This window comes from Lepus europaeus, chromosome 17 (assembly GCF_033115175.1).
Source record: "Lepus europaeus isolate LE1 chromosome 17, mLepTim1.pri, whole genome shotgun sequence".
In the NCBI taxonomy this organism is placed as follows: domain Eukaryota; kingdom Metazoa; phylum Chordata; class Mammalia; order Lagomorpha; family Leporidae; genus Lepus; species Lepus europaeus.
Genome location: NC_084843.1, coordinates 33,584,014 through 33,609,200, shown reverse-complemented (window position 1 = coordinate 33,609,200; position 25,187 = coordinate 33,584,014). Strand labels below are relative to the sequence as shown.

Sequence of the window (25,187 nt, the reverse complement as noted above, 5' to 3'; positions counted from 1 at the left end):
CCACTCCATCGGCATCATTCCCATCCCCAGGCCCAGGGAGGCCGGTAGCATCCAGCTCACTCCAGAGCTGAGCAGCCGGCCGGAGCGTGCCCACGAGGTGCAGAAGCCCTCACATCTGTGTGGCCTTTCCTGGGGTGCAAAGCACCCTCCTCCTTTCTGTCACGGGCAGGGATTGTCACCCCCACTGCCCACATGAGGAAACGTGGCTTAGAGAGGTGACATCACTTACCCAGGGACAAACAGCCCTGGGGAGGGAAGGCCAAGACCAAACTCTGGATCTCCCGGCGTGTGGCTGGATGTCTTTTTCATTTATCCCACCACTCCTCTCAATCCTACATGGGCAGGAAGGAGCCCACGGGAGCCACTTTTCTTTCTCCCTTCAGAGCCATCATGTTCAGTGCCATCTGAGCTGGAGCCAGAGAATCAAGTGGGCCGGAGTGTCACAGCCTGAGCAGGGGGCAGCCAAGGGCACCTTGGGCTCAACTTCAGGCTGCCCTGGTTCTGCGGCCAAGCCCTGATAAGGGTGGGAACACGTGAGAACCCCCGTTCTCGCCACCTGGGCGCTCCACGAATCACAAGGGCAGCAGTGGGAAGAAGTCACAGACATCACACAGCAGCTGCTCAGGAAACGGTGGCTTTGGTTACCCACCAGCGTGGGGTTTCTTCACCCTGGAATTCATGTGTGACGCCGGACAAGGGGTCCACTACCTTCATGGGATTCTCCAGGGAGCCCAGGGCACAGGAAGGTGACAAACGATCACAGCACACCGAGCAGCTGACCCAAAGGAGGCACTCAAGAGAATGGCCAGTGCCTCTGAGGAGCACCTGCTGACAGCGGGAGCTCACAGCCATGCGTGCTCAGTGAATGACACTGCTCAGCACCCAGCTGTGAGTGAGCAGAAGCTCACTTGGTCTTCACAACAACCTGCAAGGCACTACTGCTTTCTCTAGTGATAGCAATGAAGACTGCGGCCCAGGGACATTCAAGAGCCAGCCCGAGGTGGCACCAGCCATTAGTCAACAGGGGAATCAGGGTTCAGGGCAAAATGGCTACAGGAAGCCCAAAGGAAAGGGTAACCCTCCCAGCTCTGGGTTTCCCAGGGATTTCAGCACACATTTGTTCCCTCCCTACTCTGACACCATCCCAGTCCCATGCACATCACCAGGGACTGAGCCTGGGTACCTGCCTCTGCCTAAGTCACTCTGCACCTTGAGCGCCTCTTGACGTATGGCCAGGCAAAGTGTGGCGAGCATAGAGAGCAGTGTCGGCAGCACAGAGGAGCAGGTAAGAAACGCGCGTTCCCACCCAACCCCGGGAATCTGAGCTGTGGCACGCTCTGCAGAGGCATCTGCACCTGCTTCAGGGCACAATAACCCTGTAGGTACCTACTTGCATATATCGGCACAGAAAGGAAAGCACCTGCCCATGTGTCCCAGTTCCACCTGCCCCATCCTGGGAGAGAGACAAAGGCCAGGAGGTGACCTCTTCAGAGAGGCCTGCCATGGACACTGCATCTATAGCACAATCCTTGAGCCCCGGGCCTGGTACTCACCCTCCCTGGCCTGGGTCAAAGTCCCCGGATGCACACTTGCTAGTTTGGTTCACCTGCCTGGTCTACCCCTGGCCAGCAAGCTCCAGGAGACAGGGCCCATCCCTGTCTCTCGAATCTCTGAAGTCCCATAGCAAACAATGTCCCCACCCCATGCGAGCACCAGGGACACTGGTGCTCACTGAGCATCAGGTGGTCACCAAAAGATAGCTTCAACTCTTCGGGGTTAGCATGTAAACAAATGTTTCTCACCTACCTGGAAGGCTACTGAGTCGTTTTTGCTGTTCTGTGACAAAAGAAAAGAACAGAGTGTGAGATTCACACAGCACACGGGGGGCCCATGGAGTCCTGCCACAAGCCGTGAGCATCCCAAGCCCTGTGTTTGCCCCATCCCCCGGGCTTAGATGCTGAAGTGGGCAGCTCAGCCACAGGCACAAGTGGTTCCTATTACCCAGGCAGGGTGTCTCCTGGTGCCTCCTCCCAGAGCTGCACCAGGCCTGGGGCTGCCACTGCCCTCAGATGATCTCATCACAAAGGGGGACCCTCTAGACCCACTGGCTTCAATGGGCAAGACCTTCCGTAATCTGTCTTGGTATCTGATGGCAAATATTAAGCTTAACTATAGCCGTGGAGCCCCTGTGAGCCAGGCACTGTTTTAACAGCCTTTACATAGAACACTTGGAACCTGCACAACAACCATAGCATTCAAGATCTCAGATCAGGGGCACAAATTCTCCAAGATTACACTGAAAATCAGGTGGGTCTAGAACTCGGCACCCCCAGCTCTGAGGGCTGTTTCTAGCTTGACTCTCCACTTGACTCTCCACTCTAGCAGCTTCTCAGCCTCCTGGGCTCTGGCATGGAAGGGAAGCCACCATCTCTCTTGGATAGTCCAGTATGTACTTGCTATCAGCTAAGCACAAAAATGACCTTCACCATCCCCAGTTGCTAAATATAAAGCAGCCACATAGATAAAAATAGAGCGCCAGCCAGCCCATGGGTGCTGTCATCACCCACCCCACCCCCAAGCCGCATCCCCACCCTCCTGCCAGAATCAGTGGGGGCAAGAAGTAAACAGAGTGGCTTGGGAGCTCACGACCAGGGAAAGTTGCCACTGGGCCCATCTGAATGCTCGCTGGACCAGCAGAGGCCCAGTGAGACACCAGGCTCAGCCAGATGACAATGGCTGATCCCGGAACCCTCAGCCTGAGTTTCCTCTTCTGTTAAAGTGCTCCATGGTATGTAAGAGGACCCATGGGTCCCCCAGACTCTACTCTGCAGGCTGTAGGCAGGACCCTCTGCAGCTGGCAGAAGTGACTGACACTCAACGTAAACAACAATGTTGTTTCTGCTTTGGAAGTGTGGGACAGCATGACTCTGCCGGCAGTCATGACTGTTTTCAGTGGTGTTATTTAGCCAAGTTAGAAACTGGTAACTCTGGGGCAATCCCAGGACTGTTTCATGTATCCACAGCTAAGTCTGAGAACCATCAAGCCCTTTGCTCTCCAGCGTGGTCCATGGGCCAGCAGACCTGGTGAGCTCAGAGTGCTTGCTGGAAACACAGAATCCCGCCCTCTCTTCCCCTATGACATCCTGACTCTGCACCTGCCAGCTAACAAGACCCCAGGATCAGATGCACATGAAAGGCCGAGAAGCCCTGAGTGAGGGGGACCCCTGCACCTCCTTCGGTGCTCAGAGTTTCCTGAGTCAAAGCCCAGGGATTTGCTCCCAAACACACGTGGCATGAAAGCTTAGGAGGCAGGGCTTGGGGGCCGTGCTCTTCCCAACCATCAGCCGCAGGCTCGGTGCCCCTCTGTTTCTAGCAGGCAAGGCTGGTGCGGGGAGATTAGATTGTTGTCAGACTGTCAGAGAACTCTTTTAGGATGACTAAATGAGAATTCCAGAAGTGGAGCAGAGTTACCCTTCCCTCAGGAGAATCTGCAATTGTTAAGAAACTGATTCTAAGGGTCCTGTCTACAAGGTTAGGCGGGGCTGCCAGGCCGGTAAATTCTGCAGCTTGACCTCCACACCTCCACTCCATGTCTGAGAAGCAGCACAGGCCAGGGCCAGCATGGTTCAGCTATTCACATTTCCTGCCCTCCTGCTTGGTGAACATTTGGTTTTGCTCTCTACGGGAAGCTATCATTTAATGCAACAACAACAAGAACACAAAAACCAAAAGCCCTAACACCAACACTCAGGTCCTTTCCTGATGGATGTGCATCTCAGGCTGCACCATTCTGAGTGTTAAAGCCCAGGAACAAAGGAAAAGGGCAAGAGCTGAAGGTATGTGGGTCAAAAAGAGGAAGTCGTTCGCTGAAGGAAGAAACCCAAAGGAACGGCAGGCATTTCCGTGCCCAAAGATGTCACACTTGGTGTTGTCAGAAGGGCTGGGTAGAAGCAGCTGGCACTGCACTTGGCACTTCCCGACAACAAACAAGTTGCCTTGGGAATAAATCCCATTTTTAAAGAAACTGCCTTTTCTTCTGGGAACCAACTCGCTTCTGTTTGGATTTAAAAAGGAAAAATGAGTCATAAAGGAGTTCATAGAAAACCAAAAACTTTGCTTTGTCTTGTTTTATAGACAGTCTCTGGGCAAGGTTAGCGACTGCCAAGAAGGCAGAGGGCAGGGCTGGGAGGAGAATGGGCTCCCACGTGGCCAGTGTGGGGGCTGGGGACACTTCTCATCCTGTAAAGACCACGGAGTCATGAGTGAAAATTAATATGGGAGCCACACACAGTGTGTGTGTGTGTGTGTGGTGGGGGGACTGGGACTACCAAGCCAACTATTTAAGCTTTGAGTGGGAAGATTCTAACTGACAGAAAATGTTTTATTCATCCACTTTTCAAGTTAGAAGCAGGAAACAGAAAACTCTTAGTATGGAAAATAATTAAAAATAGATGCTGGTCCCATTCTCATCCTGGCTAGCCCAGAAAGAGGGAAGGGAGGAAAAGAATGAAGTTGGTGAACAGGGAGTCAGGCAAAGGAAGACCCGGTCACAGGCACAGAGCTCTGAACACAAGGAAGCTCCCAGGGCCCTTTGAAATTCAGACAAGACACTGGGGAACAGCCTGAAAACACTGCACTGCAAGCTGCAAAGGACCCCTGCAGAGGGGACACTTATTCTTCGGTGGGATTCCAAAAGGGAAAACTTGGAATGGAGATGCACTGCTTGGAATTTTCAGGCAGAAGACTCAACACACACCATTATTCTCGCAAACCTCCACCGTGTCACTCAAATCCAGGGAGAGAAACCAACTAGCAGCAGCCTCAGAAAACAGACAAGGAAGCTCTGCACTGAGCTGACTGGGGCCACGCAGTGGAAAGGCAAACAGCCCCGGAAACCAAAGTCCCCAGAAGGTGACACTACACAGCAACCTGCTGTGGTGAGTGCCAGTGCTGAGCCACTGAGAACAGCTCCGTCGCTCTGGTCTAGAGGCACAAAAACATGCTCTGTGCTTTAGTATGTTGCCTTTTAAAATCTAGGTACCCTGAAATTCTGCCCTCTAGAAAATTATGTCAAAGAACTAAATCATTAACGACATTACTTAAAAAAGAGATTATTGTACTTAGATTTTCTTTGCAAATTGCCACATTTGAATTTGCATGATGACGAATTAAGGGACACAAATTTGGGGTGAGCATTTAGCCTAAGCAGTTAAGATGCCTATGTCCCATACTGGAGTACTTGGGCTTGATTCCTGGCTGGCTCCTGACCCCAGCTTTCTGCCAAGGCAGACCCTAAGAGGCTAACAGCTGTTGGCTGAAGTCATTGCCACCCACATGAGAGACGTGGATTGGGTTTCTGGTTCCCAGCACAGGCCTGGTCCAGTTCTGGATAATGCAGGCCATTTGGAACCTGCAGGCGGGGGGAGATGCTCCTGTGACTCTGCTGGGGGGTGGGGGTGGGGGTGGGGGTGGGGGAGGCTTTTACCCTTCTTTCTTTTCTTTTCTTTTCTTTTTTTTTTTTTAATCTTTTCTGATGTTAGCTTCCAAAGAAGACTACCATGAATACCCAAAGTGTGGAACATGCACTGGCCCAGCCTGCTCACTCAGACACCAGCCCAAAGGAGGGGCCCTCTCTGCCTGCTGGCAGTTCTGTGGGCCCTGTGACTGCGTAAACAGGCAGAAGGCCCAGGGCGGATCTGCGGTCGTTGCTCTGGGCCAATGGAAACCCCGTCCCCGATGTCAGGGACAAGCTGTTTGGATGCCAGCGACCTGGGTAAGGGTGTGTCGGAAGCTCTCACCTCGGTTGTGCTGCAGGAGCACGATGGTAGGGTTGACGATGGTGGTGGAGGGGTAGGCCGAGGAGGGCTTGCTCACGGGTGTGGAGGCCTGGGAGTCGCCTCCAGTGTGGGAGGAAGAAACTTCATTTAGCACAGGACTGGAACCCTGAAAAGGAAGCACACACTGTAACCAGCTCTGGATACAAGAAACCGGGAGCCAACGCTTTTTCAAAGAAAGAAATGTGAAGTTTTACATACAGATCTTAATTATAAAAAGAAACATAATCAATGAGACACATCACATCATTAATTCCAGTTAGATTTTCATCCGGAATGCTTATTCTTTGTTGGTAATTAGTAAGGGAGAGGAAGGAGGCGAATGTTACGGAAAATCTCAGGAACATCATTCATTGGTTTCACCCGGCAGTGGCTATGAGTCAATCTGGTTACTGAAAAGGCAAATTCCAATCAGAGTAGAGCAACATGCAAGACCCATGCCATTCCGTAGGAGACCCAAGAACAAGAGCTGGTTGAGTTGGAAGAGATCAGGGCAGTTTAGTGTTCTGTGTCGAGAGATCGAGGACACGAGGACACGGATGGAAGAGGGAAGAGTTAAGTAACAGTTCTCTCAGAAAGCTGCTCTTAGTATCAGAACCACGGAGCAATTTTACTAATGCTGGCTGCAGAGATTTGGATCTTATCCTATCCTACTGTGACATTTTTTCATTCTAAAATTAGAGTGACAAAAATCCCTGAAGTAAAGACTTGTGAGAATCCTGACTTTAGAAACCTGAGGTCTCTGCCAGAAATACCAATACAATGATTAATATTAACATTATAATCTGCATGATGGGGATAATGCCAGGTTTTTTTAAACAAACGAGAAGACCTCCAAAATGTAGTAAGTCCATTTAGATAGCCTCTTCCATCATCTCTATGCATTTACAAAGGTTGTTACTTTGGAATTTATAAACCATTAACCCAGGATGGCATTCTTAAAGGGATTTGAGGACAAGATTTTGATAGGTAATCTTGAAACAATTATGTTAGATCAGGGATGAACTACTGTGTAAGTACCTGCAGAATGAGGGCCAGGCACCCTTCCTCCTGTCACTCTCCCCTCTCCCCGAGCACGTGGCAAAATGCCCTGCAGGCAACAGATGCTCAGTGAACATCCCATGAATGACAGGACTCACCTGTGTGACCTGTGTGACCAACAGTTTGTAGCAAGAGAGCACAAGCTCATCAGAAGAGAGGATGTGCGTGTCAGTACCCGGGCAGCTCCTCACACACAGTAGGGCTTCACAGCCACTGCCTGAGTCCATCTCTCCCTTCCAAAAGGGCCCTACACAGCCACTGCCATTAGGAGCAACAGCCCTTTTAGTGAACAAACTCCTTCCCCGAGACCTAAGAGGCACGGTATGATCTTGTACAAAGTGCCTCATCTCAATTCTGTCACTTAGAAAGTGGGAAATAATTACACTCTTCCTAACTTACCTCCAAAGTGATACAATAAAGAAAATGTCATATCACTGAAAAGTCTGCCAGGGGGCTGGCGCTGTGGCGCAGTAGGTTAAAGCCCTGGCCTGCAGGGCTGGCATCCCATATGGGCACTGGTTCGAGTCCCAGCTGCTGCTCCACTTCCAACCCAGCTCTCTGCTATAGCCTGGGAAAGCAGTGGAAGATGGCCCAAGTCCTTGGGCTCCTGCACCCACATGAGAGACCCAGAAGAAGCTCCTGGCTTCAGATTAGCTCAGCTCCGGCCATTGTGGTCATTTGGGGAGTGAACCAGCAGATGGAAGACCCCTCTCTCTCTCAGGCTCTACCTTTCCCTGTAACTCTTTCGAATAAATTAAAGAAATCTTAAAAAAAATTAAACTCTGCCAGGATGCACATAAGAACACAAAATATCAGGCATGCAGCTCTTTAAAGCACAAATGCCTAATGTGAGCATGAAGCACTTTACAAATTTACTGTGCCATATTTCTCGATCATCACAAAAAAAGCCAGTGATGGAAAGAACTCAGATCAATTAACACTTTTATTTTTCCTTCTTACTCTCCTGCAGACGGAGCAGGTACCAGGGAAGGCTCAAACACCATCCATGGTGACATCAACTGTCACACAGACTCTAAGCAGTGTCCCTTCCTCACCTCTTATGCTGTGACCTGGGCAAAACCAGACGACATGGGGCCAGCTGAAGTCCTCTGGGTAGCCTACAGCAGGCTGATTAGTGGTGTCTGAGAAACTGAGGACAATCCCCTTTCTACTCTGTTCTGGGCACCTCAAACAAACTGGATGTGAAAACCTGGAGCTACACAGATGATACATTATAGGTCACAACAAAACTACTTATAGTGGCGTATGGGGGCCCTACACGCAAGATTCCCTCCACCTCCTGCTGGGGAGACACTGTGTGCAAGGGGACGATGCCTGCACTCCCCACAACAAGAGTGGCTTCTAAGTTCTACGTTCAGCTGAGCAAGGGGCAGGGGGGCATCAGGGAATAATCTCGCCTCTTCTTCCAACAGAGCTGAGCTGCAAAGATCGGGGAGAGAGGGACATCCATGCCTGTGGCCCAGCTGTGGCCTGGTCCTGACCGATTTGAGTAGATGTCCCCGCCCAGGGATGGACCAGCTCCTGGCTTCAGTGTGCCTCATGCCTCATTATAATTTCTCCTGCAGGCCAAATAGAAAGTTTCCCTCTTTGTCTCTGCATGGCTGGCTCCAGCTTAACAAACCATTTGGGCCAGCTGGGTGGGCACACTTCTTTCCACAAAGGGGAGCCAGGGAATGTGTCTGCCTCACCGATCACTACACCTCAAAATGTGGGATGTGGACCCCAGCGTTAGGAACCTGCGGGGTATGTGCTGCCAAATGGGCATCCTAGACCTCCTCCCAGACCCACTGAACTGGAAACTCGGAGGAAAGCCTAGAGCGGCCGTTCAGTGGAGCCTCGCTCTCCCTCAGGTGGCCCCACCTACCTCCACGTGACCTGATGCACTCTGAGAGCAGGGCCCTGACCCGTTCACAGCTGTACCCAAGGCAGCCAGACAGGGCAGGCACCCGAGGGTTCACTGTTCATTAGCGAGTCATTTACTGCTGAGTGACCGGCCCCCATTCTTAGGGCAAGTCCTCGGCACTGTAGCTAACATCTACTGGATCCCACCGTAACTGACAGCCCTGTGAGTGGATCCAGGTGTCCCCATATCATGCCCCACCCTGAGAGCCCTTTAAATTCTCTCAGTTCCCAGGGCTCTGGAGGACAAAGGAGACCCAAGCACCTTGGATCAGCTTTTTCTCTAGAGCAGCTGGGTTGTCCCCCAGGGACAGGGCCTCATCACCCATGGCTCACAGTGCCAGGGCCCTTTAAAGTCCATGAGCACTGGGGCCCCAGGGCCTCCCCCTCAGGGGCTCTAGCCTTTTGGGTTGAAGCTCCTAACACTTAGACCCCTTTGCTCAGTGAAGTTTCCACTCTCAACTTTTTTCATCCCAGTCCTTGCTGTTTCTGAGATAACAGAGAGTCTGTTCACTGACATCTCCGAAGGCCTCTTCCTCCTTAGCACCCCCTGCTGCCTGCTGGGAGCTCTCCTGCCTATTTCTAACGCACCACTCCGCTTTGCACACGGCCCCACCTGCCTGGCCCAGGAAGAGCACAGCTAGCCGCGGGTAAGGTCACAGGGAAGAAAGTGCTCTCAGGGAGACAGGACAGCAAGGGAGAGCAGCGGCAGGAGGCTGGGGACACGCCGGGGAACATGCACTCGAGGGGCAGCCAGCGTGGCTGGGCCATCACACAGGCACGGAGCAGTGCAGTGAGAGGGGCGCGATCACCGCCAGGAGGGCGCAGGCACCGGGGAGGCTGTGGGAGGGGGCCGGCAAGCTTACGGTACTTGGAACAGCTCCCGTGAGGTCGGGCTCCGAGCCGCTGTGGAGGTCCTCCGGGGCCGGAGGGACCAGCGGAGGTGGTGGTGAGAAGGATGGTGGCGTGTGGCTACCAGGGGGCAAGGAGCCACAAGCACTGGCTGGCGGGCTGGGGTGCGGCCGCCTCTGCAGGTGAGGGGGAATGAAATCGTCTAGAGTCGGGAAGGTCAGAGGCGAGGCGGCAGAGGCGGTGGCTGGCACTGGGTGGACGCAGCCCGGCGTGCCCGGGGGCGCTGCAGGTCGGGCCGTGCCTTCGTGCCCTCTGTCGGTATTAACCAGGTAGAGAGGGACAACTATTACCTCGGGCTTGGCCGGGCTGGACGAAGAGGCATCCTGCGAGAAATAAGGGGGTCATTACACCAAGGGCTGCGGCAGGCAGCCGTGAGACCGGAACGTAAACAGTCGTAGGCACTCAGTGATGTACCCTGAGAAGGATCTAATTGGTGCCCTTGCCTCCGATCCCTGAGACAGCGGGTGCTGGCCAGCTGGCCTCCTGCTACCCCTGACCCAGAGGGAGCTCTGGCCAAGGTTACTTTCTGCCCATCTATTTTTGAATCCTTTTAACACTTTACAAGAGAGAGAAAGAACAACAGAACAGGCAGGCAGGCTGTGATTAACCCCACAGAACCTCTGGACAGCCTGCAATCTTGCAAGTAAATGCAGTTTCTTTGGCACCTTGTCATCACAACACACACACACACACACACAGAGTCATCTCACCACAATATTAGTCTGTGGGCTCCACACACCGACACACTTAGCACATTTACAGAAAAGAGAGAAGGAGACAGACAGAGATCTGTGCTGAGATGCTTAGAGAGAGGAACTCGGGATTAGAGCCACAGCAACATTAATGAGGAAAGGGAACGGAAGGAGGGCAGCCCCGCAAACAAACAAACAAGCCGGTCTGGTCAGTTTCAGAAGGAGACAGGGCAGGAGACACACAGACATTCCCACTTCCTTGCCTTGGCTGGACAGCACGGCTGCAGAAGGGAAGGCTCTTGGCTCCTCCAGTTTTCAGGATCGGAGGTACCTTGGGGGCCTAGCACGGGTGGTCTCACTGCATCCGGGAAGGAAGCCCGAGTCCCCAGGGAAGGACGCTCGCCACTTGCATCTTTACAGATGTCCAAGAGTAGCTTGGGAGAGTCAAGAGGAGGAGCAGGGGGTGCCTTTCCTGTGCCGGCTGTGCAGGCGACAAGGCTGGGAGCTGGTGCTCGGGTGCCTGCAGTCTCCAGGGCAGTGCCTTTGGCCGGGTCACGTGCAGCACCAGAGGACGTTTCCGATGCCGCCCGGCGAACGTTATTGGATAAACAAGGGACATATAAGCTGCTGACCTTTTTACTCCCAGCTGGCCCATGACGTGGGTTAGAGCTCACAGTCTTGCTATCAACTGTCCCGGTAGCTGCAGAGTGGTGCTGGGACGGGGACGAAGCACAGGGCAACGTGGAATCCGTAAGCAAGGCACCAGGGCACACCATGTCTTTGAGGTAAGATCTGCCTGCCAGGGGCACAGAGCTGGGCTGGGACTGTGAGGGGTCCTGCTGGCCGGGGGTGCTGAGTGGGATGTAAGGCCTTGATGAGCTCACGCGGAGGGAGCCCTTGCGGGGACTGCACGTGGCGGGCAGCTGCCATGCAAAGCACGCCTCTTTAGGGGGACAGAGAACCTGGAGTGGTATTTGCAAGATGCAATATCAAAACAGGGAAAAGTAGAGAGGAAGAGGAGGGAACATGGAAAGAAGGTTGACCGTTAGAAATAACAGCACGACGCACTCTGAAACAAAACCTTCTGGTGAGACTCCCCGTGGCACCCACACTTCTCTTCTGAATCCGAGTCCCCTGGAGGGCTGGCCTGCTGCTTGCTACTCCCGGGGAGGCTGGGCCCAGCCCACAATGCTGAGTCACTTCTGAGGCCAGTCCTTAGCCGACTGCATCTTTATTTATTTGCCTGCCTTACTCGACAGTGGTGTCAAGGGAGCCAAATGCCCTGGGAAGGATCCCCACCCACCCCACCCCCCGCCCAGCCCTGCGCCTTCCCTCTCAGGCCTACTTTCCTCATTAAGACTTTGGCTTTAACAGTGTAAGTTGGGGCAGGCATTTGGCACAGTGGTTAAGATGTCCCCTGGGACTCTCGCATCCCATACTGGAGGGCCTGCATTTGAGTCCCAGCTCTGCTCCTGATTCTAACTTCCTGCTGATGCACACCCTGAGAGGCAACAGGTGAGTCCCTGCCACCCACAGGGGAGACCCAGGCTGACTTCTGGACTCCTGGCATCGGCCTGACCCAGGCTCGGCTGCTGTGGGCATTTGGGGAATGAACAGGAGAATGGAAGACCTCTCTCTTCCTCTCTCTGTCTCACTGCCTTTTAATTTTTTTTTTTTTTTTAAGTTTAAGTTCACTGGAACTCTTTGGAGTATCTCTCATTCTTTTCTCTCAGGGAAAGGAGAATTGAAAGAACCAGACTTCTTTGTGTTCCCAAGACAGATTATCTTTATGGAGTCGCTGAGATTTGGCGCTCAATTCCATAAGCATAACAAACTAGAGCTGACCACGAAGAAAATGCTGAGGACTCTGAACACACATGTGCTCTTTGCTCAGAGGAGACAATCTGATGCACTATTACTAAAAGCACGCAGTCTCCCAGCTCTGATGCACAAGAAAAAGGGACCAGGCAACAACACATGTCATCAGCCACCAGACTAACTGTGCCTGGTTTCTCAAATTGCAGCCCCAGCCTGCCCATCACACGCACAGAGCATTCATCCCAGCGGTGAGTAATCAGCCTTGGAATCATGGCTTAAGCCCAGAGCTCTGGTTACAGGTCCAGAGCTAAAGAGCTACAGTTCTCACCTCTGTCCCTCTGCCCCAGACACCCCTCCTCTTGGGCCATAACACGACAGAGAGTCAGGAAATAGAGGACTCTCCAGCTGATGACCATCTGCCAACCTGTGGCTCAATGGGGAATCAGCCCACGAGACGAGGAAAGCTCACGTTCCCAGATATCCCAGGACCAGAAGAAAGCCAAAACCTTCCTCCAGACTGCACAGGTGAGGCAAATTTGAGTTTGGTTAATGCCTGGCCAATGGGTTGGAACCCAAAACTGTGGAGGCATAGGGGTATGGGTCTACTTTCATTTTTAAATCGTGTTTTGCATTTTATATCTTTTGGAGCATGGTCAGCAAGGGGAAGGGATGTTAGGAAGGATGAGTAGATGAGAAATAAAACAAAGTTTATGACTCTGGACTAGAATCTCAACCCAGAAGCAGCGAGGAATCTTAGAACTGTTTTCAAATAACATGAACGGGCAAGCAGCTTTGTGTGTCTCCTCAACTAGCTCAATGCCTATCCCTTCCACAGTACACCCAGAATGAAGCCACATGTACCAGCCAAGCTAGAAAATGAACAGTCCCTCTCTGCGAGTCAGCAAGGGCAAAAGCCTGCAAAGGAACTCATTTGGTGCCAGTGGACCTGGACTGGAGGTTGGGGCATGTTTACAGACTAAAGGATGCTCCCTAGAAACAAAACACATGGACTGCCATGCACCACTGGGACAGCCAGGTGAGCTGATGACAACTGTTAAGGAGGTGAGCAAAAGACCACTTAGCTTTGGGCTCAGGTTTGTTTTTACTTTGAGCTCAAATGTCCCACATGTGATTCCTTCTTGTCCAAAGATAGAAATCTGTTTCACTGAGTTTTTAAGTTAATTTGGCTGTGGCCATATATGGCACCAGGGCTGCACTGCACCAGGCATGGGTTTCCCAGGACTCTGATCTGCAGCAAGGACGCCTCCCCAGAGTGCTGGCACGGCACTCGGAGTCAAAGTTCCTCTGTCCTGAGGCCTCCTTTAGGCCTAAAGAAGGAAGGGGACAGGCACAGCGACTTCACACGGAAAGAACTGCTTTTTGTTTTATTGTAAACACTGCAGGAGCCACAAGGGCAGTTTGTATTCCTGCTTGGCTGGCTACTGATAAAATTTCACTTATCCTCTGAGAAAGTAGTCAGTGAAGAAATGAGGCTTCCTGAGAGATTCCGGTATGTTTCTAGTTTACACCATTCCAAAACCTACTAACCCCTACCCCGGCTGGAGACGGCTACGATGATGCTGATGTCACAGAGAGGGAAACCTTGGTTCCCCGTTCCTGGAGCAAGGCAGCGGGGCCAGGCTGGCAGGACAGGACTCCCGTCTGGCCCACAGGTCTCCAGGATGCCAAGTCTGTCCCTAGGAGGAGATACAGGCCTCCAAGGGGTCTGGGAGCTTTCTTCAGCTGACACCAAGCCAGGGCAGGCCCCAGCCCACTCTGGCCCTGTCGGAGCCAGTGCATACTTACAGCTGTGGCAGTGGCCATGTCTGCGTTCAGGGAACAAATCCAAGAAGTAATGTGTGGCCTAAGGAGCCTGGAAATTTGGATGGCCAAATTTACCCTGAATGTGCCGAATAGAAGCTTTATTTTAGCAGTTTACCAGTTCCTTTAAGAAACTCCAGGAAGAAGGAAATCCTTAGAAAGCAACAGATAAGAAAGCACGCTATCCATGGGGGCTATTATGGGATGCTCGCCCACACTGTAAGGTTTGCCCTGCTTGGGAGGGCAACGTGAACAGTGATTCAAGCACTACAGAGAAGCTCAATGACGGTGTGTTACACAAATGCATTTAAAGTTATTTTTCTTTACTGCACATGTTTTTAAAATGATCTCTTGAGAAGAGGTGTTTAAGAAATCTAAAGAGGGGGCCAGCGCTGTGTCACAGCAAGTTAAGCCACAGCTTATGATGTTGGCATCCTGTATCAGAGCCGGTTTGAGTCTCCGCTGCTTCGCTTCTGATCCAGCTCCCCCCTACTAATGTGCCTGGGAAAGCAGCAGAAGATGGCCCAAGTGCTTGGGCCCCCACAGTCCACATAGGAAACCCAGGTAGAATTCCTGGCTCTTGTCTTCAGCCTGGCCCAGACCTATCCAGCCATTGTAGCCATTTGGGGAGTGAACCAGCAGATGGAAGATGTCTTTCTCTGTCTTTACTTCTCTTTGTCTTTACTTTCTCTTTCACTCTGCCTTTCAGATAAATATTTTTTTTTAAAAAAAAAGGAAGCCACAGGAATTACCGTGCTACCTGCTGGGCTAATTCACTGACAGTGGACCATGAGGTGCCGCTACATCTGACTTGCATTCATCAGCACTGTTTCCTAGTATGGACAGAGCCGAGCGCATCCATTCTGGAGATGGCTGAGGTGTGTCCACCACAGGCAGCACACTGGGGAAGGTTTTAGAGATGGCAAAATTAGGGCAAGCCATGGAGACCCAGTGATCTCCCTGTGCCTGTGTCTAATGGGGACCTTGGGAAGCCGGGCCCCTCTGTGGCTGCTGGTTCTGACCAGTGGCCCTGGATGCACACAGCTGTACTTAGGGAAGCGCGTAGAGGCAGCTGACAGCAACCAGCTCTCAGCCTGGGAAAAGAGGCATCTGCAGAGGAAGGAGCCATCCCTGCTGACTCGGCTTCCTCTCGGGGGCCAGTGTGAATGAGGAAGGACCCATGGAATCTGCAGGCTCCTTGTGAGTTCTGGGAGCGCCTTCACAGAGGGAAGAGGGCACAGGGAAGTGCCCACCCAAGGAACACACTTCTGCAGTGTGTTCTGAGCAGCCCAGCCGTGGCTCCTCTGTGTGGACGTGTTCTTTATAGATCATCTGCATCAAAACAGGGTCTGTTCCTTTCACCAAAATAGCAAAGTAGCAAGAAAGAGGAGGGAGAAAGAAAGGTCGGGAAAACCATCTAGCGGGAGAGGCTGAAGCAAAATGATGCCTACTGCAAGCTGTACAGCTTCATGGGGTTTTCTCCTGCAGGGTACAGCTGGGTTGTCTGTGCTCCGTTGTGCTCCCATGTCCATTCCCGTCTGTCTGCTCCTGGGCTGCTGGATTCTGGACCTGGGAAATGCTACCTGGCCTTCGTCCTCAGGGACACAGTCGCTGCACACTGACAGCCCAACTCCCCCAGATCAATGAACTGAACACAAGATGCACTCCTCAGTCTTGCACCGTACAGAGCTGTGTTCAAAGCCAAGCTCAGACCTCTTTTCTACTTATTCTGGGCTACTAGCATGCCCTCGTTGAGACCATTTCCATGCACACGTCAAACCAAGAAAACACCGGGCTCACTGCCCTGGTGCAGATCAGCCTCATCCCGCACCTCTGCTTCCCCGTGATCCAACTCTCCCCAGAATTCTGGTCCTTACAGAGCTGCCCCAAATGCTTGAAAATTATTTCACAATAGTTTGGAAAGCTGGAAGTCCCAAGTCTTAGCCAAAAGACACAAGAACAGGCGGCACTCCAGAAGCCCACCCCCACCCCCCACCCCTGGGCGCATGCCTACCTGGGGCTTGTCAGAAGGAAGGTTGGGGTGCACGCTTCTGTAGCCCTTGGCAGCGAGCGAAGAAGGTTGGGCGTTCCCATTGGCATCAGCGCCGGAAGAAAGCCTCCAATCATCTGAGAGATAGAAAAATCAAAACAAAAACCCCTCATTCCCGGGAAGACTCCCTGGCTCTCCTAATCCAGGCCCCCCCGCCCCCATGGAAGGCAGAGACAGCAAGAATACAAGAAGACCATACCTGCTGAGGGAGTCCCTGGGTCCAGATCTAAGTGTGGTGCAGAAAGGAAGAAAAGGGGGAAAACAGAAAGAGTTACATTTGCAGGAAACAACATGAGGCTCAGAGAAGGATGGCAACCCAGCACCCTGCTGTCGGACACAAAATGCCCTCAGTCACGCTGGCCTGATTACCATAGGAACCCACTCGAAACCATGATGTGCTCACAGGCACTGACCTTTGAAAGCACAAGGCCCACATTCACAGCAATGAAGACACAATTGTTCCTTGACATTCTTATTTTACAGACAAAACGGCAACCAACTCTGCCGTCCAGGCCTGGCTCACCGGCTCTCAGTGCCCTTCCTCAGGCCTGCTGTGCCTCCTCATTAGCAGGCTGGGTAACGAGCAGACCGGGGAGAGGGAGAAGTGGGCAGGAGCTTTGTCCAGGGGTGGTGGTGTTGCACTAGCATGACCTCAGCCCAGAGGTATCTGCTGTGATAAGGACTTTTCTCCCAGCCTGCTTTTCTGCTTTCCATTAAATGAGCCCCAGAAACATTTCATCACCTTCCAAGGCACCCTAGTCCCTTTCCAGCCACTGCCCAATGCCTTGCAGAGTCCCTAAGCATCTCCTACTTTGACCCACCAAGTACCATGAAGAAATAGAGCACAGTAGTTACAACCCCAGCTGGGAAAACAGCTGGATCTCAATTCAAATCTTGGCTCCACGCTGTCTGTGACCTGGGCAGGTTATAATCTTCAGTTTGCCCATCTGAAAAATGAGGGTAAAGATGTGCCTGCTACCTGAGTGCCACTGCAAGAGTTGGACGACACACACACATACAACACTTAGCACAGTACGTGTTTGTATCAAAGTTCAGCAGCGCCTGCCGTTTAGCATCGCCTTCTGCATCGCCTCGTGTCTCCAGCCCACATCCCCTACACTTTTTCCGTAAGGGGCAGGTGGCGGATGGTTTAGGTTTTGCAGACCGTACGTTCTCAGGGGCAACCACTCAACTCTGCCACTAGAGAACAAAAGCAGCCACAGCGTGTAACTGAATCAGCACGACTGCGTCTGGATAAACCTTTATGCACAGACACTAACGTCTGAATTACGTATTTTCGGGTGCAGACAGTGTCATTCTTCTTTTTTCTTTCAATCAATTAAAACTGTAAAAACCGTTCTCAGCTCAAAGGCTATCTAGGAAGAGGCATGGGCCAGATTTTGCTCCGGGCCACAGTTTGCCAACCCCTAATCCTGCGGGTCTTTTTATTGCCTCCTCCTTCTCCCTGATGCTGCCTCTTATCTCCCCCTCCCAAGAGGTAAAGGGCACTAACACTGCTGCTCTCACAGCCCCAGGCTCCACTTCAATGTGGGTCCCCCAGGGACTAGAGAAGGGCTTTCCAGATGTCCAGCTGAGATTCAAAACAATTTACTGAGCATGGTTCTGAGTGGCAGACACTGGTGGCCACCTTTACATCTACTTAGCATTTAACTCAGTGCACACAACGACTCTGCAATCCCTCTACTTCAAGGGTGAGGAAACAGGCAGGCAAACTGGCTTGCCCAGAGTCATGTCACACAGCCAGGAAGTGATGAAGCAGGCCCCCCAGGTCTCCAGGAGCCAGGTGGGCTCTGCCCACCGCCCAGCACCAACAACCACACCATCAGCCGGGAAGCAGAAGCTCCGTTCCAGGTAGGAGGTGGAGCCAAAGATGTCACAGCAAAAGGCAAGGCGGGCACAGAGGCTGAGCAATCTGCTCCTGCATACAGCAGGGGTCTGGCTGCATCAGACCCAGCAGGAGGGCTCTGCTAACACACAGATGCCTGGGCCCAGTCCTGGCGTCTCTGATTCAGTAGTGAGCTGTGAGGCCAGCAGATCTGCATTTCTAACAGGCTGCCAATGGTGCTGCTGGTCCACAGCCTGCACACTGAGAACCCAGGGTACAGTCAGCCATCTAGATCCATGGACTTCAGATCCATGGATTCAACCAATCTCAGAGCAGAAATATGTGGAAAGTAAAGTACACTGACCATGTACAGACTTTTCATTATTCCTTAAGCAATGGAGTGTAACAACTACTTATGCACAACAAGTCATCTAGTGAAGATCTGAAGTATACAGAAGGAGGTGCACAGCTTACATGCGAATCCTAGGCTCTTTTATACCGGGGACTTGAGCATCTGTGGAGCTTTGTGTCTGCTGGGGCTCCAGAACCAATTCCTCATGGTTGTGGGGTAGTGAGGGACAACTGAAATACCCTTATTCTGGAAAGCTAACTGCCAATTTTCTATTCCCCCCCCCCCCCCCCCCCAGTTTTTATAAGGTGACTCAGTTACATGCTGTGTAGCAGGAGCCTGCTACATTTCTGCCACTCCCTGACACACAGTTCAGAGATATTCCTCTTCTCTCCACTCCCCCCAACTCCACCCCAACTCCACAGTTGGGAAATTCACAGGACACGTGCTCTGCTCATGTTACCGCAATATACTGGCTGAAGGACCATGGGCAAGTTCATTAACCACACTACACATCACTCTTCTCATCCATAAAATAAAATCCTAGAGCCAGCACCATGGCACAGCAGGTAAAGCCGCCTCCTGCTGCACCAGCATCCAGGATGGGTGCTGATTCGAGTCTTGGCTGCTCCACTTCCAATCCAGCTGCCTGCTAATGCACCTGGGAAAGCAGTGGAAGATGGCTCAAGTCCTTGGGCCCCTGCACTCATGTGGGAGACCCAGATGAAGCTCCTGTCTCATGGCTTCAGCCTGGCCCAACCCTGGCCATTGCGGCCATTTGGGGTGTAAACCAGCAGATGGAAGATGGATCTCTCTCTCTCCTCCCTGTTACTCTGCTTTTAAATAAATAAATCTTTATATATATGTATATAATATGTATATGTATAAAATCCTATTTCATACCCTCCCCACAGAACAGCTGAGGCATGTGGAATCAGTTATGTGACAGTAGCCCTAAGTGATTGTATTTAACACTCAAGGTGCCTCTGTCCAGGCCCCTCCGACCTGGCAGGCCTTCAACACGTGACACACAGTGAAGACAACCCTCTGTCCTCTCTGAAATCTAGCATTTTTACTGTCCCATCTTCTGAGTTGCCATTTCAAACCCCCTTTGCAAAGTCACCCTATCAGGCACAGCAGACTCACCCATGCACTAATTACCAATAGGTCTCGAGTAAGGGACTCAGCAAAGGATGCAAACTTCATACGTGGATTTGGGGACACATCATTTTGCCTACCCTCTGGCCCTCAGTTGGGCTGATCCTTTGCAGGTGACAGTGGCAGCTGACCGAGTTGTGGAGAGTGGAGAAGTGACTGTTTTCCCAGATCTCCAGGTCTTACGAGGGACTCTCACTCTGGCACTGGACTGCCTGAGCTCTGATACTCGCTGCTGTTACCAGCCTACAGCAACGACCTAGCCTCCTGTGCAATGCAGATGGCATCTCCTGTGAGTCATGAGGACTAAATGACAGTGCCTGGCACCAAGCTCGTGCTTCGTAATACAGACAGCCAAAGCACATGGGGAAAAAACCTCCCCATCACCATGATGGTGGACTCACGGATGGCCCCCACTTGATAAATAGCTTCAAGAACATGATACCCTTGGCAACCGACCCACTTTCTCTTCTCAATCAGAACTTCCAAAACCGTTACCTTTGCCCTGCCCCAAAAGAGGGCCTCTTTCAGGGTCCCCTCCTCCCTCTGGCATGCCACCAGCCTGCCTGCTACCTTGTCTTCTCAACCCGCAAGGATGGCAGCAGCCAGAGCCATTTGCGCCTGAGTATGGCCACATGGAATTTTATGTCCATAATCATCAATTATTAACGACTGATTGAAGAGGCTGTCAAAATGCTGCTTTCAATAAACGTTCCCTTAGAGCTTCCGAGGTGAGGGGAGGGCACGGGAAGCTGGCTGCCAGGGCAGGTTTTGCTGCCCTGCGGAGACCTGGCCAGTCCACAAGAGGTATTGGGCGCTTTGCCTTAGCCTTCCCTCCATTTACTCTGCCCCTGCAACCCGTCCTGACCCATGGCCACCGTCTCCCGACGTTTTCTTACATCTCATTCTGTGCTGTGTCATCCTCGCCTGTTCTACAGGTTTGTTTACTGATCAGTTCTGCTTGGGCTCTCTGGGTGATCTGAGTCAGCTCCAGTGTGCTCCGGTGCAGTATTCAAGAAGTGAATGATGGGTGTTAAACCTGGGCCCAAAACTCTTCCAGATCATACCTGCATCTGTTTTTCAAGTCATGTTGTGCAGTAGAGAATCTAATCTTATCCACGGAGAGGTCTGGTTTTGTCCTCAGCTTCTGGGAGGCGATCATCTCAAAGCCTCAGGGATGGCATCCCTGACAGCACAGCCTTCTGCATCAGGGGGCTTTGAGCCACCCCAGACTTGGGGTGGGGGCTTTGAGCCATCAGCAGCTCACCTTCCCAGTGGACTGGACACAGTCAGCATGTAGGCATGAGGCCCACGCCTCTGTAGTGAGGCCACAGCAGAGACTGTGGAAGCAGAGGCCAGGCACGCTTCCCAGCTGGCAACATGCTGGGGACATGGCCAGGCGTGGATGCCGGGAAACAACATGTCCTAACTCCCAGGGCCAGGGCCAGAGGAAGCTCCACAACAGGCTTCTCCCAGACTCCTCCCTACGCACTTCTCCCCTTGGCTGATTTTAATCTGCTTCCTTCCCTTGTAATAAACCATAACCATGAGTATAACAACTTCCAATAAGTTTTACAGGAGTCCTTCCTTCTGGCTTCTGGGAGTACCCAAACCTGTAGTTGGTGTCACAAGTGAGGGTTTTCTCTTGTGGGGGCGTTTCCTTCCAGCCTCTCAGCCAGCCCAATTTCTAACACAGGCACTCATAAAAAAAGACTGATTTAATGGGAGTGGGAGAGCCTTTACTGCTTCAATGTCCATTTTCCTACAATATCTTCTTGGTACTGCAACTTCTGGAAAGCAAATACGAGAGTCAAACCAGAGGAAATGAGTTGATTGTAGATCCAAGAGTCTTTATGGCCCAAGCTAACTTTGCAGTCAAGAATCAGGCAATAAGGATTGGGGCCAGTTGGCACAGAATTAACAAAACACAAAGGCTGGCCTGAACCTTGGTATCTGAGTCAGAACACAGGAAGTGACGTAGCAAGCCATGAGGTCTTCACGCCATACCAGACAGGAAGCCCAGCAACATACCCACCGTCAGCTCAGGCTCCCTGTCTCTCTCTCTCTTTTTTTTTATTTTTAAAGATTTACTTATTTATTTGAAAGGCAGAGTTACAGAGAGGCAGAGGAGGCAGAGAGAGAGAGGTCTTCCATCTGCTGGTTCACTCCCCAGATGGTCGCAACAGCCAGAGTTGCGCCAATTCAAAGCCAGGAGCTTCTTTCAGGTCTCCCACGTGTGTTCAGGGACCTAAAGACTTGGGCCATCGTCTACTGCTTTCCCAGGCCACAGCTGAGAGCTGGATTGGAAGTGGGGCAGCTAAGACTCGAACTGGCGCCCATATGGGATGCTGGCACTGCAGGGGGTGGTTTTACCTATCAAGCCACAGCACCGGCCCCACCTGTCTGCTCTTGAGTAAAAACACCCTGACTGGGGACTCGGGTGGAGCTGCTCTGAACCAGCGTGGCCGATGCCCACACCTGGCCGGGCAGCATTAATCAGGAAGCAGCCGTAAGAGAGCCAGGTTTCTTCAGGGGACAGAGAGTCAGTACTGGGATCGCTGCTATTCTTTTCAGATGGTTCTGATCCAGAAACCAGTGTCCACACTCAGAGACGAGGAGGCTGGTCAGGGACCTGGAGCCCAGCTACCATGGAGAGGAGCCTGGGAGTGAGTTTGAGCTGGGCGACTCTGAGGGCTCCACTGGTTCTTCCATTCACAGAGCGTCTCCATTCTCCTGAAGTTCACTTGGATACAGATGGCTCCCAAATGGAAGCCCTCCCTTACTGAAAAACTCAACATGCACAACATGGAATTCAACATTCCTTTCAGCCCAGCTCCATGAGTGCCATACTATTCTCCTAGCCAACCAGGAAAGCTACCTGGTCAGCATGAGTCCTGCCTCTCCGTGGTCCTTCATTACACCGCCCTGAGCCCTCTCATTCCATCACCCAAAGCACCCTTTCACTCCTGGCCCCACTCTTCCTTCCCACTGGCACCGTGCTAGGCCCAGGACCTCACAGCCTCAAACTGAAATTGTTTTGGGTCTTAACGAGCCTCCCGACCTGCAGTAACTAGAATAATTACCACTGAATGCTTGAAACGAACGAGCTCACTGAATCTTGACAACACTCTCATGATCATCCCCATTTCACAGATGAGGAAACTGAAGTCCTCTGAGTGAGTGATTTGTCTACGTCATGAAGTAGCAGAACTGAGCCTGACAGAGGACTGTGTGACTCCAGAACCACACCAGCTCTCCCAGGGCAAGAGAGCTGGAGCAAGAAGTGAAGACAGAGGACGCTCTGAATTACAGGTGTCAGCGGCCCTCGTGAAGACCAGAACTTCCAGTCTAAGCAAACAGTCAACAACTTGGAGAACTATGGGGATGCAAGTAGGTGGTAAAACTAGGGAGCAAGGGAGACGGGAGGCACCCCTGCAGCTGGGGGACAGATCCTGGCCCTTGGTATAGGAGGGAGCCAGACACCATCTGACGTTAGCTTGGCACAGGCCACTGTGTGCCTCACACTCAGGCTGCCAGTCCAGGCTGAGCATGGCTGCCTGCAAACACTACTGAAAACTGTTTCCATGAAGCCAGTGAAGGCCCAGGGGCTCCCAGGCTCCAGGAGAGTGAGGCTGAGTCCTCTCCCTAATACCTTTCGTACAAACCCCAGTACCTCTTCCTCAGCTTGCAGCTCCTCTGTAAAGAGTAACTCATTAAGAAAGTGACACAAGGGTAAAGCCAGCGTAGTGACCATGAATCTTCAATCCTCGAATTGCCCTCTAGTCAACATAGTGAACAGCTCAGTGCTAGCCTCTACACAGGGAGCTTTGTGGGAACTTGACCCTGATCAAACAAAGGGATACCCAAGCTGCCCTTAGCCCAACAGACTGGGTTATTCCAAAGGAAACACACTGGCCCCTGTCACTGACCAATCAAAGACCACGGGCACTGTGGACCAACCAGAGATCCACACACCAGCTGATCAAGCTTTGCTCATCCCCAGCCTTTAATCCTTGCGGGAGTCTGGAAACAGTGTTAAGCTGCCTGGTCCCTGGCTCTGTGCTTTGCAATAAACACTTTTTCCCAACAACCTTGTATCCGTGGTTGGCTTGCTGTGCACTGGGTGAGTAGACTCAGTTTTTGGGGCGTTCCATAACAACAGGACAGGACGGTGGTGTGGGGCAACAAGCTGTCACTCAGTGTCCAAAGGAGGGAGTGGGGTGCAATGAAAGGAGGGAGTGGGGTGCAATGAAACGAGAGCTGGGAGCCCCACCGACACAGCCAGCAGGCACCACAGTAAGAAGACAAGATCCCACTCCTGAATATCCGTCCTGCAATCCCATTCCACTCTGCTCTGTGCTCTTCATGAGAGCTGTAGTGACTGTTTCCTTTACTCAAATCCAGCTTGTTCCCTTCCAGCGAAACAGCCCTAGTATGTGATCTTGAGTTTGCTCCCAGTCAATGGGACGCCAAGTTAATTTCCAAACTTCCCAAGTTCATGGGCATTTTAGAACTAGAAGAGCTTTATGTGGGTTTCAAAGCTGCTGTGACTTAGCCACAGCCAGACACCAGGGCAGTGGACCACAAGCCCACGCCCAGCTCCTCTGCTGCAACGAACTGCCTTTTGCCCTCACCCAGTACACCCAGAATTATCCTCTTTTCCTCCTCCCCATTTCTCATCACAACTCCCAGTGACTTCCTTGGCACCTGGCACACAGTTGATGCTGAATGAATGCATGCTCATTGTAATTTAATGATCTCAACTTGCCAGGAAGAAAATACTAATTTACAGTAAGGTGTGAACAATGGATAGCCACCACTTAATTCTTCAGAGCATCTGCGTTCTGAAACAACATGGTGATGATTTCGTGAAAAATATTCTGTGTCTTACGAACATCTACCAAATGATGTCGGTGAAAAGATTTAGCTCTTCTAGAGTGCCTCAAACCCACACACAGTACTCTGCGGTACCTGACCCGCAACTGGTGCTATGCCACATTGCAACCACTGGAGGGAGCTCAATGCTACCTCTCCGCCACCTTCTGTCACCACCAGAAAAAGGGCCAGGCAGTTAAAATTGCCAGGCCACGGGGCTGCATAGACTTTCTCTTTGGATCATCCCCTGGGAGTTTCTCTTCCCAAATATCCTCAAGCGTGGGAGCTGGATCTTTCCAGTGAGGCTCAGGAAGGCTGGAGTAGGTTAGCTTTAGATAGAAAGAACTAATTTGTCCTCTGTGCCCCTACATTTCCTGGAGAAGAGGGTAGCAGTCAGGTGCGGGCTCAGGAGTAGAGGAGCAAGAAGCTACTCAGAAAGTTTCAGTGCTGTAGGCCACTTGGGCTTTCCTGAGGGCCAGGGATAAGGCAGCCCTCCGAGAGACCAGCATTCTCAGAAAGGAGCTTGCACTCCGGCCCTGGCTTTGTCTGCCTCGGTACCTGTTCCAGGTGGTTGAGACAGGAGGAAAGTCCAGTTCCGGGATAGTGGGCACTGACCATCTCCTGCCTGTGAAGTCTGTCTTATCACAACCCAGCAGTCCAGCCGTACCTACAAGGTTTGCCTGTATTCCCTTCTTCATTGCCTTCATTCCCCATAGCAGGAGCTCTCAAAGCTGGTCCCCCAGGCCAGCAGCATCGGCACGGCCCAAGACCTCATCAGAAATGCAAAACTTCAGATCTCCAAGCAGAAATCACAAATTCTACAACTCTAGGCTAGGGTGCAGCCAGCTGATCCCGATGCAGACAGACATGAAAA

General features: G+C 52.0%; 1 protein-coding gene across 47 annotated transcripts in view; it reads right to left on the bottom strand.

Annotated features, from left to right (window-relative positions):
• SORBS1 (sorbin and SH3 domain containing 1) overlaps positions 1–25,187 on the bottom strand; it is a 237,798-nt gene that overhangs the window by 82,011 nt on the left and 130,600 nt on the right. For 18 of the 47 annotated variants that reach the window (XM_062215205.1, XM_062215217.1, XM_062215218.1 and 15 more), the window contains 5 exons: positions 16,288–16,314; positions 16,053–16,165; positions 9,662–10,030; positions 5,799–5,943; positions 1,807–1,836 (listed from right to left, as the gene is read on the bottom strand). In XM_062215205.1, coding sequence (XP_062071189.1) covers positions 1,807–1,836; positions 5,799–5,943; positions 9,662–10,030; positions 16,053–16,165; positions 16,288–16,314 — 684 coding nt within the window. The remainder of the gene's footprint in view (positions 1–1,806; positions 1,837–5,798; positions 5,944–9,661; positions 10,031–16,052; positions 16,166–16,287; positions 16,315–25,187) is intronic. The other 29 variants (XM_062215213.1, XM_062215232.1, XM_062215241.1 and 26 more) reach the window with 4 other exon arrangements.